This window comes from Phyllopteryx taeniolatus, chromosome 3, assembly GCF_024500385.1.
Source record: "Phyllopteryx taeniolatus isolate TA_2022b chromosome 3, UOR_Ptae_1.2, whole genome shotgun sequence".
Taxonomy (NCBI): Eukaryota; Metazoa; Chordata; class Actinopteri; order Syngnathiformes; family Syngnathidae; genus Phyllopteryx; species Phyllopteryx taeniolatus.
Window position 1 is genome coordinate 20109927 of NC_084504.1, and position 16833 is coordinate 20126759.

At 37.4% G+C, this 16833-nt stretch overlaps 1 protein-coding gene across 1 annotated transcript; it reads left to right on the plus strand.

Annotated features, from left to right (window-relative positions):
- LOC133475079 (zinc finger and SCAN domain-containing protein 22-like) lies at nt 1–7438 on the plus strand. The gene is made up of 2 exons (XM_061767444.1): nt 1–282; nt 2332–7438. The coding sequence occupies exons 1-2, from the start codon at nt 90–92 to the stop codon at nt 3174–3176; spliced, it is 1038 nt and encodes a 345-aa protein (XP_061623428.1). The 5' UTR covers nt 1–89; the 3' UTR covers nt 3177–7438.
- The last annotated feature ends 9395 nt before the right edge of the window (nt 7439–16833 follow it).

Below are 16833 nucleotides of genomic sequence, written 5' to 3' on the forward strand. Positions count from 1 at the left end.
CGTAACATATACCGGAAGTTCAACAAGCCCAAATTACATTAGCCGTCTCATTTGTCATTTCATTGGCTAAACAACCGGTTTTGTATGCCATGTCGGTCACGCAGACGAACATGTCTAAACTACATCACTTGAGGACGTTTGTCAACGAGCGACTGACGGCCGCCGCTGAAGAAATATTTGGTGTTTTTGAGAAAACTATCGTCGCCTACGAAGAAGAGATGGACCGTCAACGCAGGCTTCTGGACATCGCCTGCAGACCCGCTGGTCTTTCACAGAGGACAGGTTTGGATTACATTTACCCTTCACAGACAAGTTAATTTTACTTTCACATGCTTTTTTTTTTTGCAATAGGTCTTCATTTTCATGAATGTTCTACATGCATTTCAATACATAATCTTTTTTTTTTACTTCACTTGAGTTGCAGCGTATCTGAAGCTCGCTTGTAAATACAATTTTGGCTCGCAACACAAAGCAAAAAATCACCCCGTCACTCGAAAAACGTGTGGGTTGGGGCACATGAAATCTATTTTATTTTAAATATTTCCCTCGGCTATTTTTAAGTTACCTATATAAAAAAAAAAAAAAAAAAAACTTTCAATTTTGTAAATTCCTAGTTTATTACCATTTAACACATTTATGTTAATTTCCACAATTACTGTTTATTGCCATGGAAAGTTTACAACTTTGGAAATTTCCAGAACGCCAAAACCCTGTATAGTAGCATTAAGATGGCACAAAATGGTTCCAAAACCCCTGTCTTGGTGTCAAGGAACTATGTTGAAGCAAAACATCTCGACTACTAACAATTTTAAATACTAGGCTGAATAGAGTACTCTGATGAATTACATTTTTGCTTGCTTAAAGAGCAATTATGAGCACACATGAAAAAACAAGCGATTTCACATAATAATGAACAACCAATTGTTTTTTTCCCTTTCTTTTATATAATCAGCTGTTTGTCTTAAATTCACATTGAGCAGCAAACATTTTTTTCTTGTCTATACAAACATTTTCAGTGAGGCAATTGCAAACAAATGAATTAAATAAAATATAAATAAATTCCAGTTTAAACTTGGCATTTCTTCTAAGTATAAACTCAGGTTAATAAAAAAAGTCATCAACAGCCTTTATGTTGTGAAACTTCACTTGAGCAGCTAGCATTTTGGCATGTGATGATGATGATAATAATAATAATAATAATACAGTATGGTCAGCTGACTAAACTAAAATAAAGACAGTTCAAGAGGAAAGACAAATATAACCCTTTAGTTTGAGTACATGACCCATTTTATTCTTAAGTCCTCTCTGACAAACTGCCATGTTTCACCACCTTCTCAGGTAGCAGTACATCACTCGCAATCTTTTTTTTTTGTTTTTTTCCCCACATACAGTTTATGACTAAAAATTTAGACACTTGCACTTAACTATAAGCCTGCACTGAGAAAAACTGTCTCTTAACTAATATGACATGGACCCTAAATGAAGTCACGTGATAGTCGGAGGTACAATATAGTTGTTACCAATGTAATAAACTGGCCACAGATTCGAAGGGAGTCATAATAAAACACAAACCATAGCCCGCTGCAGGGCTAACATTATGTTTTTAAATTACATTACGTTAATTTAACCTTGTCTTGGGTGTCTTCGGCGGAGAAGTTGTGAGCAAGACATGTTTGAGACGTGCTGTTGATATGCAAGGTCCGTGTTCCAGTCAGCGGTGTTTGTCTTTATGCTCAGTTTGAAATGCTCCCACATTTTTGGCATTTTGTCTTTTTTCTCGCATTTATATTCTCTAACGTCGTCAAAATCATCTTCTTCTTTGTTGTGTTTAATGGCAGTTTTCAAACTACAGTGTTGCCAATTGCATTTTCGTGCTGCTTGAAATCAAACACATTCCCTTTGCTTTCGCCTCCTCCCCTTGCGTTGATGACATAAGCGCGTGATAAGCAGATCCCCGAGGCAGAGAAAATTCCTCGATAATTTTTTGTACTAGAAGTACTCGAAAAACTCAAGTACTTGTTGCAGTCATAGTTATTTCTGTATCTTTTTTTATGAAGTGCAATATCATTGAGCGCTATTTTTTTAAATTAAATAAACTTGTTACAAAATGTTTTGTTGGTGTATTTTGGAAGGATGGAACGGATTAATGTCATTTCTATTCATTTCAATAGGGAAATATGATTTGAGATGTGTGGTCACAGATTTTAACTCCAAAGTCAAGGCACTACTGTTTTTTTGTTTATTTATTATTATATTTTTTTTAAAACCCTCTTCTGTATAGATGTTTCAGTGTACAAGGTTGGTCCGTAATGAATTACTCTGTTCCCTCAGAGTCTTCAGAGGGAGGATTGTGTACTCAGGAGAGCATCGCCAGTGTGGAGCAGGAGCAGCAAGAAGAGCCTTTGCACATTAAAGTGGAACAAGAGGAGCATTTCTCAAACTGTGCAGTCTGGCCCCTGGTTTTGAACTTTGACCAGAATGAATGCGAAGCGGACAAAGACACCACCGATGCTACGGACAACGCAGACTTTGATGCGTCGGAACCGAGCAGCGATAATCAAATCGTCTTTCGTGGCTATTATCCAGAAAATAACCCAGATTACATCAGCGAAAACATGGCATCTACATCTGCAAGGAGCATTAAGACGGAACATCACGGGCAGGCGGACAGTTCATTCAACCTGGAGAACACATTGTCAGCCATCAACCCTCAGGCCCGACTTTTTGACCAGCCTTTTCATGGCAGTGGCTTCCACACAGAGTCAGTCATGTACGCACAAGCCAAGCCTTTCGTTTGCGACGTCTGCGGAAAGGGATTTGGCTTCAAGCGTTATCTGGCGCAGCACATGATCACCCACTCGGCGGAGAAGCCGTATGCTTGCAGCAAGTGTCGCAAGACCTTCCGGCGGATGCAGGCGCTGCAGATACACATGCGGTGTCACACTGGCGAGAAGCCGTATTTCTGCAAAACCTGCGGGAAGAGATTCTGCCAGAGCTCGGCGCTCAGAGTTCATCTCAGAGTCCACACGGGGGAGAAACCATACTCCTGCAACACGTGCGGGACCGGATTCAGTAGCCTGCCGGTGCTAAAAAACCACATCATGAGGGTCCACGAAGGCAACATGCTGTACGTTGCCTCGTCTGGGGAGAGGAATGCTATTTTATGGCCAAATTAAAGTGATGTAACTTGTGACCAGTTAGGATTTTTCGAGATTTTATTTACAGTAATCTCCGTGTATACCAGACCAAACCTTTCCGCAAATAGTGAAGAAATGCGAGTGATGTCCCCCAAATGTTTATAGTAGACTATATCAATAGACCCTGTTAAGTAAATTCAGTGATTTGTTTTTAAATATATTGTACATGTTTGAAGATAATTGCTGAAAACATGCAAAGACTGAGAATTATGTAAACTCAAATTCCAACTAAGTTGGGACATTGTGTTAAACATAAATAAAAACAGAATACAATGATTTGTAAAGACAAAATATTTAATGTTCAAACTGATCAACTTTATTGTTTTTAGCAAATAATCATTAACTTAGATTTTTATGGCTCCAACATGTTCCAAAAAGCTGGGACAAGGTCATGTTTACCACTGTGTTACATCACCTTTTCTTTTAACAAGATTCAATAAATGTTTGGGAACTGAGGGCACTAATTGTTGAAGCTTTGTTGGTGGAATTCTTTCCCATTCTTGCTTGATGTACAGCTTCAGCTGTTCAACAGTTCGGGGTCTCCGTTGTCGTATTTTAGGCTTCATAACGCGCCACATATTTTCAATGGGAGACAGGTCTGGACTGCAGGCAGGCCAGTCTAGTACCCGCACTCTTACTACGAAGCCACGCTGTTGTAACAGGTACAGAATGTGGTTTGTAGCGCCGAACTGTATTTACTGACATTGATTTTCTGAAGTGTTCCTGAGCCCATGTGGTGATATCCTTTACACATTGATGTCATATTTTGATGCAGTGCCGCCTGAGGGATCGAAGGTCACGGGCATTCAATGTTGGTTTTCAGCCTTGCCGCTTACATGCAACGATTTCTCCAGATTCTCTGAACCTTTTGATGATATTATGGACCCTAGATGATGAAATCCCTAAATTCCTTGCAGTTGTACATTGAGGAACATTGTCCTTAAACTGTTCGACTATTTTCTCACGCACCCGTTCACAAAGAAGTCAACCTCGCCCCATCTTTGCTTGTGAATGACTGAGCAATTCAGGGAAACTCCTTTTATACCCAATCATGGCACCCACCTGTTCCCAATTAGCCTGTTCACCTGTGGGATGTTCCAAACAGGTGTTTGATGAGCATTCCTTTCTCAGTCTTTTTTGCCACCTGTCCCAGCTTTTTTGGAATGTGTTGAAGCCATACATTTCTACATTGATTATTTGCAAAAAATTATAATGTTTATCAGTTTGAACATTAAATATCTTGTCTTTATAGTGTATTCAATTAAATATAGGTTGAACATGATTTTCAAATCATTGTATTCTATTTTTATTTATGTTGAACACAAAGTCCCAACTTCACTGGAATTGGGGTTGTATTGCACAATTGTGGAGCTCTAGGGTTAAACAGCTTTTTACCATTTCAGTTGTCCTTATTTTTTGGGTGTAACTTAAACACAGCCCAGTGATGCACTTGGGACCCAGCATGAGTTGCCCCTCCCCCACTAAATAAGAACTTAAGCACCTTCGTTTGCATCAGCGGTTATCCGGAGCAGTTGTGATGTGCAGTTGGCTAGCTAGCTATGCCTACACCCCGAAAATGCATCTTCTCTTCAGATAGTACACTGACGTGGCTTTGTCAGCCGTGAATGCGCGCACATCACGGAGAGAAAGGCTGCAGGGGGAGGGGAGAAAATGCCAGTTTTGATAGCCAGCGTGTGGACCAGCGCTTCGAATTGGGCCTGCTCTAAGGCCAATTCATACGTCTGCGTGCAGTCTGCGAACCGCTGCTCCCCAAGTGGTCCCACTCATACTACATTTCAGGGTTCATGGTGTGTGCATGAATAATCCAAATGCCGGCCGGCCCTATAAAAGCAAAAAGAAACTGCTCCTGTTTGTTGTAATGTTTGGGATATTTCACATCAGCAGTTTTGAGTCATCAAGCTATCTTTGTAATAATTTAGTATAAAAATGAGGAGAACGGTAGATCTCTTAAAACAAGCACAAGGCGAAGCAGGTGCCATTGTTATTCTTAGTTGATCTGGCGCATGCGTGGTCAGCTTGCTTTAAATTCAGTCCGTGCGGTCACAAAAATTGGCCTGGTGTCTTCGCGGACAAGGGGGTGGGTGACAGTATTTACGTCACATGGAGCAACGCGCTCCCTGTGGACACACGGACGAGCAACGTTTGAATTGGCCTTTCGTGCGCCTTGTTGTCAGCTGTAAGTTTGCGCAAGACATGGAGCGAGATGTGGAAGAGCGAGGAGGGGGAAAATGAAAAAAGTCCGACGTGGACCAAGACTTTGCGTGGGCATGAACACCCCAGACAACGACCCCGGTGGGATATATTTTGCGGCTCAAACATGTAGGGAAGTGTCGGCATTCGAAAGTTGTTATACAAAGTAGCATCCATTTTTCAGTGGGGCATGGTCATCATTTGAAAGTGCAGACGATTACTTGATATTTCCCGATTTTGAAGCCTCATTTTATATACTTGCCGGTTTTTTGTTTGTTTGTTTTATTTATTTATTTTTTCCATTCATTCCAATTTGGCAGGGTTTTCTGGTGTTACCATAGCAAGTCACTCATATGGTAGCACCAGCATGTACCCACTACACTATCTGTGCATAAATATACCGCAAGGTCTGACCTCAAAACTGTTATTTTAAATTCATCTCACAACATTACCCTTGAAAAAAAATTGCTTACAGGTGATTGGATTTAGAAAAAATGCACCCCAATGCAAATGAGGTGAAGACTCTTCATAACAACCCTGGCTTAACTAAGTGCCACCCCAACATACTTAGCTTGTCTCTCAGTCAAGATGTATCACTTCAACATACTTCCTTGGACCATTTACTGTAGTACTTTTCTATTTAGACAGGGCTTTGGTGCCATCTTGTAGCATCTTTCAGAAAGAGCACAAAACCTGCGAATAGCTGAGTGTAGCTTCCACAGAAAAAAGAAAAAAAAAACATGATGAGGCAAATCCGCTATATGCAGAACGGCACGTGAGCAAACCCGGAAAACAGGTTAGCAGGCTTCCTGTGCATGCTGCGCTAACGAGCAAGACTTCAAAACATGACGTTGTTTTGAAGCTGAACTTGCCGTCCCCCCCCCCCTAAAAAAAAAAATACATCCTCTAAAGTGAAATACATGTATATAATTTATTTATACAAATATAATATTGTGTATGTAAACACAAGCCGAGCCTAAACATCGAATATTGTTATCTTTGGTAGCTCTGTGGTGACATCGTGTGTTAAAAAAAGACATTGTAGACATAAACATTTCCTACTGGTGCTATGTCACGTTGCCATTCACCCGAGCGAGGAGGAAGGTAGTAGGTTGCGCATATACTGGATACTTGACTAGTGAACTGCAAATATGCAGGTGATTACTCTTAAGTTATTTTCTGAGGCATTTTCGGACCTCCAATCAAGTGCAGTACTCCGCAAGTACTGTATGTATTGTATTACATATTTATTTTTAGGGCAGCATGGTGGAGTTATGCTCAGCAAGTCTGCCTCACAGTCGAGAGGTTCTGGGTTCAAATCTCTGTCCTGGTCTTTTTGTATGGAGTTTGCATGTTCTGTCTTTTTTTTTCTTCCTCTTCAGGTATTCCTGCTTTATTTATTTTGTTTTTTTATTTTTTTAGCCTATTTTCACCAGTTGAGATAAGCTACATCTCTGTAAATAGTAGGTCAAAATATTTTATGTTGTGAAGAAACTAGTTTTTTTTTTTGGTCCATGCATTACCTGTAAATGTTTTTTTTTTTTTTTTTTTTCTTTTCTTTCTTCTGTTCAAATAAACTACCTCAATGATAATGGTGGCTTGCATACTAGGCTTCAATATATGCTGTCATTCAGGATTGAATTTTTTTTGCGTTATTTTATGAACAAATAATTCAGTTAAAATAACTTAAGGGTGTTAAAGTTGGATCAAATGAAATGCAGAACTGTTTGCAACATGAAAAATAGTACTTTCTGGTTCTCAAGCAGTGACTTTCAAAGGGGGACTTGTACCATTTGTGGTACACTGGTTCCCTCTGGTGGTACACAAAAGAATCACTGCCGCTTAGTTGTATAGTTTCTTTTAAAACATTTAGGTAAATGTTTTTTGTTTGACTTTAATGTGTGCTAGATTTTAATTGAATCATTGTTTGATGACAGTTTTCTTCTAGATTTAGGATAAATGTTCATGTTTGAACTGCGTAATGTTGCAGTGACAATGTTAAATAGAAATAAAACCTTGTTTTCGATGAACATGCCTACTACGCTATGGTATTTTATTGATGGTCATGATGATGGTGTGCACTTGGAGAGCTAAGTGTTTTTTAGGTGATAGCCTACTTTTACAAGTTCAAAAACTACTGTCCTAGAGATTGCATGTAGATGAAAAAAAATCCAAGAGATTGACGTAATAAAGCTATATAAATACTGTTTTAGGGATACATAATTATAAAACACTGCTGTTGCCTTATTTGCTCCTCCAGGATTTCAGTATCGCGCCATCTAGTGGATGTCTAAACAGTTTCATCCATTGTTTTTTTTCACGTATGTTTTTTCATGATTTAGACTTCATTACAATTTGTAATTATTATTTATTAATGGATTGTTCCTTTTCTGTTTGAATTTTTGAGTACATCAGATTAAATGTCACCATCTAGTGGCTGCTCGGAACACTTACAGCCATTTGTGTTTCAGAGTTTTCGTTATTTTCGTATTACTGTAGATAAAATGAAAAAGTTGCAGTCTTTTTAAATAAACTCTGTCAACATTTACATAACATTTGAATAAAAATTCAGATTCTGTTGCATTTGCCAAGTGGTGGTCGCTTTACGGACGCCTGGTTAAACCCCTTTGCAGTCCAGATGCCCCTCGTTGCATTCACTGACTTTTGGCAGGACATTTGAAATTTCAATTACTGGTATTTTATGACGCTACTTGAATTGAAAGTAAAATATTCCAAAGTTAACAGGTTTAAGTAATGCAATGTAATACGTACAGCTGCACAATCTAATGCAATGGTTCTCAAATCTTTTACAAAAAGTACACCTAAAAAAAAAATACAAAAAAAAAAAAAAAATAAACTCTCCAAGTCCACCATCATGACCAACATTAAAATACAGTATTGTAGTAGGCCCAAGTGTTCATCATTAACGAGGCAGGAGGTTTATTAGTAAAAAGTGTATTTGGTATTATTGTCACTGTAACATTATGCACGGTTTCAACATTAAAACTACACTTGAATATAGGAAAATAAAAGCCTGCACTTGATGATTCAATTTAAATCTATTGCACATAAAGTTGTACCTAAATAAGAGTTTGGTGGGGGGGGGGAACTGTTCTACAAGTTTAAATGCAAATGTGTTACACTTAAATGTTATGTTAAATCCAATTGAACTGTACTAAAGATTTATTGTACTTGATTTAAAAAAAATAATTAAGCCACTATTTGAACATTTAATTCAGTGATTCTTTTGCATTTCACTAGAGAGAGCCTGCGTACTATTAGTGACAATCATTGATCTCATTACATCCAGTACAGGATCTCTGTCAATGAATGTCTTTTATAAAGACAAACATTTCAAAAACTTTGTCACAGTTTAAAACTGTTACCAGGTCTCTGCATGCTTTTGTCAAAATACATCAAAGATAAAGAATTAGCGTTTATTATTATTATTATTACCTTGACTTGCAAGTTTAATTTGTTTTACGATCAAGCTTGTAAGAAACGTTAGTCGTACAATGAATCCCTGCAATAGGTTTGTCGCATGTGTACTGTACTGTAATCGCTTATAGATGCCATAAAGATGGCAGCTCCTGCATCTGTGAAGGGCCAGGGGAGCAACAAAACACATTTCTGTATCCTTTGTATCATTTTCAACTGCCTTGCGCTAATTATTGCCATCTTAAGATGTAAACCATAAACGGGGACCTCTCCAGGAAGTCTTCTGACCCGAGTGTCCCTGCTGGGCGTGGCGGAGTTGCATAGATGCAAACATTTTACTGGAGTAATAGATCACGACACTAAAGATGTTGGAATTTGGAAGTAGCACAGTTCATTATGTGAGTTTAAGAGTGCACAGGGACACCGCTGACATAAATATCTGAGGTTGTGATCCCCAGCAGGTGAGCGTCCCCCCTGGGACCCTCGCCTTGCTCTGATCTGCATTGTGCTTGTTAACACGGTTTGGCATTAAGACCGTCAACAATGTGTTTACAAGTTGAAGTTGTGCGTCTCTTAACAAAAGTAAAATGCTTGGTGACCAAGTGATGTAATTTAGATGACACATCAACAGTGATATTAAAGGCTGCAGATGGAAAATCAGATCTAAATAAGTATGCTGAAATGCAGGCTCCAAAGTTAACCATTCAGATACAGCTCAGCAATTAAAGCCCACCATTGGATGGTTACTGCAGGGATTGATGTTTCAGCAAGCAACAGTGAGGAGAAGCGGCTCAGAAAATGGATGGATGGATGGATATATATATATATATATATATATATATTTTTTTTTTAAATTTATTTTTATTTTTTATTTCTTCAGGCACTCCAGTTTCCTCCCACATCCCAAAAACATGTGTGGTAGGTTGATTGAAGACTCTAAATTGCCTGTAGGTGTGACTGTGAGTGCGAATAGTTGTTTGTTTCTATGTGCCCTGCGATGGGCTGGCGACTGGTTCAGGGTGTATCCTACCTCCCGCCCGAAGATAGCTGGGATAGGCTCCAGCAGCCCGCGACCCTAGTGGGGATAAACGGTAAAGAAAATGGATGGATGGATGGATATATTTTTTTTCACCTTGACTGAATGACCATGTCAGAAGTAGGGTTGAGAAAATCCCCACATCAAATATCCCCAAATTTTCATGAAATACAGGTGCATCTCAATAAATAAGAATGTTGCTGAAAAGTATTTTTATATCGGTACATATTTACGATTCTAGTAGTTTTTTAAATTTATTGTAACCTATTCTCTGTTAGTCTCTGAACATCCTGTCTATTCACTATTTTTGTGTTCAGGGAAAAGCAATTCAAGTATTACTTTGGCTTCATCTGGTGGAATTTTGCTGTTGTTAGGTTTAATACATTGATAGTTTTTTTGTTGTTGTTGTCTGCATTTAGTTGGTGGTACTTGAATTTACCTGGTGCATCGTCAAAAATGAAACTGAAAGTATGTTTCTGCTTCTCTCCTGATGCAGCTACTAATCGCTTGTGTAGTCTACTTTGCTGGTACAATTTGCTTGTATTCACTAATACTGTCTTTATTGTTTGTGTAAATGCCAAAAGGAGATTTTAATGATTTAATGCCGTTTATGTAAAGTGCTAGTGCGCATATTTACTTGCCCATGTGTGATGTCACGTCAGTTTGTGCTAGTTTTAGGCTTGGGCTAGTATGTTAGCTAATAATATGGATGAGCCTCATAAGGATTTTTTTTTTCTTTGTCTGTGGAATAATTTAATTACTGAATACAGTCATATACTACTGAACTATGGATAATCGATGAATTGTTTAGAGCCATTGTTTATCTTAATATTGTCCAAATCCTCTGATTTCAGCTTCTTAACAGTATTCTCTGATTTCTGACATACCTTTATAAAAGCGTTAAATCAAAATAACATCTGCGCTTACTTTGGAAAATAATGATCAACATTTTCCTCCGTTTTCTGATATGTTACGGACCAAACAAATAATTGAATCATAATCAAAATATGAAAAGAATAATAATCACTTTAATTTCTTAAGAAAATAATCGTTATATGAATGTATGACTATATGTATGAATAACCTGCAGTGGACTTGTACTGTACTTGAAACTGAAGCAGCATCAGAAGTGTGCATCAAACTCGTAGCATTTCGCATTAATCAGTCGCCAAGTACCTCTCAGTTTCAAAATGTTGGTGAGTACAACATAACTTCATCTCATCTGATATTACTTTGGTTGTTTATTTGGTTTTGTTTAATGATCAAACAATATCAAATAGACAACAATAATCAGTTAAGTCGTAATCAGAATTATTTTTTTTTACAATTTTTCTTAATCGATTAATTGATGTTATGAGCGATAGAATAATCGATTCTAAAAATATTTCATAGTGACAGCGCTAAAAGCTTTACAAAACACAAGGGAAAATACTGTAATTAGAATCTAATTTCTGTGTCAAAAATCATTTTTATTGTTTCTTATGTAATAATGTAATTTCTCTAGATGGTGACTATTTTTTTTTTGTTAGCTGGAAGCTAAAACAGAATCATTAAATATTTTGTTTTGTGTGAAGAGCTTGACTATAATTCAACCAACGTAAAAATTGCTACTGTATTTGAAAATGACAATTCCTTGCAAATGTTTGACATGGTTGTCCAATTAGGGTTATGATTAACAACTAAGCAAGTAACTAAATAAATTAGCCAAAATAAAATGTTGAAACCTTTTTAGGCAGTTTCTTTACTTCTACATACCCACTGGAATGGAAGCGGTACCCCTATAGTATTTTAGCATAATGGCAACAATACCTTCTGTCAAAATTGTTAGTCCGCATCTGCCTTGTTTTAGCCTTGCTCCACGTTTCCCATACATCCACCTCAATAAAACACCTTCCAATGTGTTTTCTGAGCAAAAAAAAAAAAAAGATGAAAAGGCTTCTGTATATTTAATCGAAAAGCTTAAACGAATTTAGAGCCAAAGCCAGAGCTTGAAAGGCCACATCTGAGAAGGCCATCACTCTTTTTATAAGCTTTCCCTGATGATTAGTACTGGCTGGGAAACACCCAATATCACAACCGAATCCATCGTGGCCCCCGACACATTTGTGCCCTCAAAGTGTGCCTCATGTTTGTTACTGCAGTGAACCAATCAAGGGCCAGGGGGAGAAGGAACAAATTAACAGAGAAGTATTTCGCTTTTCTAAGGGACCCGGTGTTTGAAAACCACAGGATTCATAAAACTGCCGTACATAATTATGATTTTATAGCTGTATAAACTCTAATGATGCCTTGCAATTTGATGGTTGCAAACATAGCAGTTTGAAGACCCCAGTTTTGATTAGGGTTTCTTTTATTTCCCTATTTTTTTAAGGCAATATATGCACGTGTCACAAACCAGAGATTGTACTTTAACAGTTCCTACCTCTTAACACGGTTTGGGTTTATTACTGAAAAAGTGAAATGGTGCGTAGCTGTTCTACAGGAGTTATCGTCAAGGTGGAACACCATCTGTTTCAGGGATGCTGGGCAAAATCCAATTTGTTGGTATTGTAAAAAAAATAAAATAAATAATAGGTTAGCCATAGTTCATATTAAATTGTGTACTTCAACATAGCACAGGTAGTTGGAGTTCAGTCTCTTCACATTTAGACTAAACAGCTGATTTTGCAGAGTACATTCCGTTCTTTTCCCTTAATTATTCTGCCATACGTATTGTACTAAGCAACCTGGACGGAGACGTCCCAAGGTCACAGTAAGTGATAGTTTTACGTTTTATGATCATCACTCTTTCTTTCTTTGTCATCACTGGTACCTTTCATTGGCATTAGAAATGATCACAAAAGCCCCCAAAACAAGCTTTAAAAGTGTTAAAGTGCCCGTAGTTTATCTTTTAGACCAGGGTTAGGCAATTCTTGTGCTCAAGGGGCAGATTATATTTTTTTAAACGGGCAGATAATTTGTAAATGAGGAAATTATTGCGAATTTAAAAAGGTATGTAATATGTGTAAAACAGTTTTACAGTTTTAATAGTAACAACATTCTTTCTTTGTTTAATTTATAATTTAGGTTACAATGAATTAATAAATTCTGAATGTATTATTTTAGTTGTAAAAATGGTCTTTATTTTTTTATTTTTATCCTTTATAGTAAATAAATTAACCAATTATTTCATTAGAAATACATTTTAAAAGGTGGTAAATGTGTATGCAAAATGGTTTAGCTCACTGTTTATTTATTTTTAGTCACAATAATTAAATGAACCAATTATTAAATTAAACACATGGATACAAAAGGAATAAATACTTTTTAATCAACAAAATTATAGGAAAGAGCACATTTTTTTTCCAAACGTGGAGATGCAGTAAATAGCAAGAGGGGGAGATGAGAAACAGTCATGTCACTTTACTCTCCACATACAAACAGTGATTTCACATTAAACGGCCAACCACCCCCTTTGATGCCAAAAAGTCCCTTTGAATCTTTCCCTGCCTTGAAGATGCACGCCCCTGTTGAATGTCTCCCTCTTGTGGAGCACCACACGTTTATGTTCAAATCTATTTATCAAATTATATTGATTAAATATTTTATTTTAATCAATCTAATTTGTTATTAATTAATTTAACTATGATTAATTAATCAATTATTTAATAAAATAAACTTATTTTTCATGTTACTAATATTTTTACCAACACCAAATTTCAATTAAAATAAATAAATAAGAAAACAAAATTACCAATTTTATGGGGTTAACTGTAAAATGAATGCAGTAACTATTACAGGCCTCTTGATAATGTAAATACTCAGTGGGCTGGATTAAAAAACGGAGTGGGCTGTATGAGGCCCATGGGTCATACTTTGGCCACCCCTGCTTTAGATGCTCACTGAGCTATCTCTTGCGATATGATAATGTAAATTTTTTATTTTTGCGTGACTGTTTAGGCCCCCCCCAAAAAAAGTTTTCTAAATTATACAACCTTAGTGAAATTTGATTTGGGAGATGATTCCTCTTGCTACTTTATTAAATTTCCTTGGTATATATACTGTGGCTCTCTAGCGGGGGTTTTGCATTTGGTGTTTAAAAGAACAGTACTTTTAAAAAGCTAAAGTACAATGGTATTCACGGGCACAATTCTTAATGGAATGCAAGCAGTGACTAATGTGTTCGCTTCAAGGTCATCTTTTGAATTTACAGTTGAAACGATGAGTTTTGTGGCTGGGCTGATCAAGGTTAGCCAGGCCATATAACTTAATGACTCTTCCAGCTCCCAGGATGGACAAAGATGAATGTTCTCTTCTCAGCAGTACAGTTTGAGTGCGAGCAGCGAAAAATGTGGCAATAATTTAGTTGGCCAGCAGTGAGAATATGTCTCACAGAGGTAATGATGCCCTTAAAGCTGCTTTGGCTGCAGCGGGGAGGAAGCATTCATCAGCCTGCTCGTAACGTGAAATATTGACCACCCCCCAAGAGGAAGAAAAAAGGTTCTATTTATGGTTTTAAACAAAAATCTTACTTTTGAAAAAAAGAAGAGTATGCTAAAGCATTTCTTCCCCCCCAAAAATACACCACTCTATTGCAGATTTTAAAACTTATCTTTTCCCCCTGACAATCTCATTTCTTCTTTTATGGGATATACAGTTCAGTGCAAAAGTCTTAGGCACCATTAGATTGCTGTTTGCTAGTATAACTATGTATAACTAGAATTCATAGGAACCCAGACTGGTTGAACTGTAAGTGAACAAATAATTAAAAAAAAAACAATTGTGGAGTCACGTTTAAAAGTTTGTTTGTCCATCCGTCCAAGTTCCATTAATGCCACACTGACTCAAATGATGAAAATAAATTCCTGTAGCTGTATCTTTTCATCCAGATCCTTAACAACATGTAATAGGTTCGACCTTGGCTCATGAACCACAGCTCCACAAAGTTTGACGGAATTTTGTTTTTGTAATTTGCTCTTTTACTTTCTTAAAATGATTGCTCTAAAAAGTGCACACTAGTTTGTTGAACAGTTCTGCATGGATTTTTTTAAAATTCTCTTTCCTTTTATTGTTTTGTTTTTGCTTAAATTACTCACTTTTATCCCAATAATTCTATATATTTAGAGTCAGCGTCCTGTTTGGAATGATTAAACCTTCAATACAAGAATACACATTAGAGAATAATATAATCATTAAAAATACATGTTCAAAACATATGTACTGTATGTAGCTATCGTGAATAGCAAGAAATGATGGCCTGTTCTGTTCTTTAATCCAGCCCACCGAGCATTTACATGATCAAGAGTGCAATAATATTTGTTGCATTAATTTAGCTGTTTTTTTTCCTTTAAAAGTGGTTTATTAATATCTAATTATTTATTTCTATTTCTGTTTTCTATTAAATAATTGGTTATTAATTATAAATGAAATAAAAGGTTAGATTCATTACAATAAAATGTTTTCTAAATATAATTGTAGACACTAAATCAGGGGTCAACTGAGTGCTACGTATTGGGTACTGATTAATGCGAAGGGCTACCAGTTTGAGATACACTTCTGAAATAACACATCCTCAAATTTGTTGTATTCATTATTCATAATTATTGATATTCATCTGTGAAGACTGATCATGTTCATGATTTCTTATAATAATCAATGATTTTCCAATGTAGGTTAGGTTGGTTAGCACATCTGCGTCACTGTTTTGAGGACCAGGTTCAAATCCGGCTCCCGCCTGTGTGGAGTTTGCATGTTCTCCCCGTGCCTGCGTGGGTTTTCTCCGGGTACTCAGTTTTCCTTCCACATCCCAAAAACGTGCATGGTAGGTTAATTGAAGACTCTAAATTGCCCTTAGGTGTGAATGTGAGTGCAAATGGTTGTTTGTTTCTATGTGCCTTGCGATTGGCTGGCGACCGGTTCAGGGTGTACCCCGCCTCTCGCCCGAGGATAGCTTGGTTAGGCTCCAGCACGCCCGCGGCCCTTGCGAGGAGAAGTGGTACAGAAAATGGATGGATGGATGGCAACACTTTATTTCTATTAATCTCTGCAAGTGTTTACATTTCTAAATGATCACTTTTACAACATTCCTAGGAAATCACAATGTCCCATCACTATTTTTAAAATAGGCACCATCCCTGTAGTCCCCCAAGGACCACATGAGTAGCCCTCGGGCATGTTGGTGACCCTTGCCTCTAGCACAAATCAGCCAGGATAGGCTCCATTTAGCATAAACAAGTTAACTTTTGTTTTGTTGTTGTTGTTTTTTTAAACCTCATCTACCAATGACTTGGCCCATCTGTCCATTGAAAAGTAAAATGTGGCCCTAGAGTTCAAAAGTTTGCCCTGCCCTGGTATAATTATTTTTGTCTTTTTCATTTGCCAACAGGGGGCGCTCGGTATCTTAAACTGGGACTAAATCTCAAATTTCAATTTCAGTTCACTGCTGTAGGAGTGTCGGAGTTTGTTTTGTTATTAAGTGTTTTAAATTCAAATGAACATTTCATGCATATCACTGCAGAAAGAAACAAAGAAAGCTGATGACAGGTGACTAAAGGGAAAAAACAAAAACAAAAGCAGTGTAGAAGACCATTTTCCCAGTTGTCTTTCCTTGTGGTGCATCTAATATACGCAGCAAGCTAATAACCTACATGTTATCCCTATAGCACATTTAATTGGAGGCATCTTTTTGCTATTTACGTAAGCCTTTATCAGCTCTCTGGCTGGCCTCTCCCCAGCAGAATGCAAAAGCAGCTGTGAGGAAGATGAGGTCGTCAATCTTCCTCAGCCAGCGATGGCGTTGGCTCACTGACCCAGTGACACCACTTCAAAAGAGACCCCCACCTTCAGACCCCCTGCCTTCAAATGAACTGAGATGGTTTCAGCTCGGCCAGCTGGGAAAAATGCACGCGTAAAAAAAAAAAAAAAAAAAAAAAAAGCATTTATTTATTTTAACACATTTGCTACAAATCACTT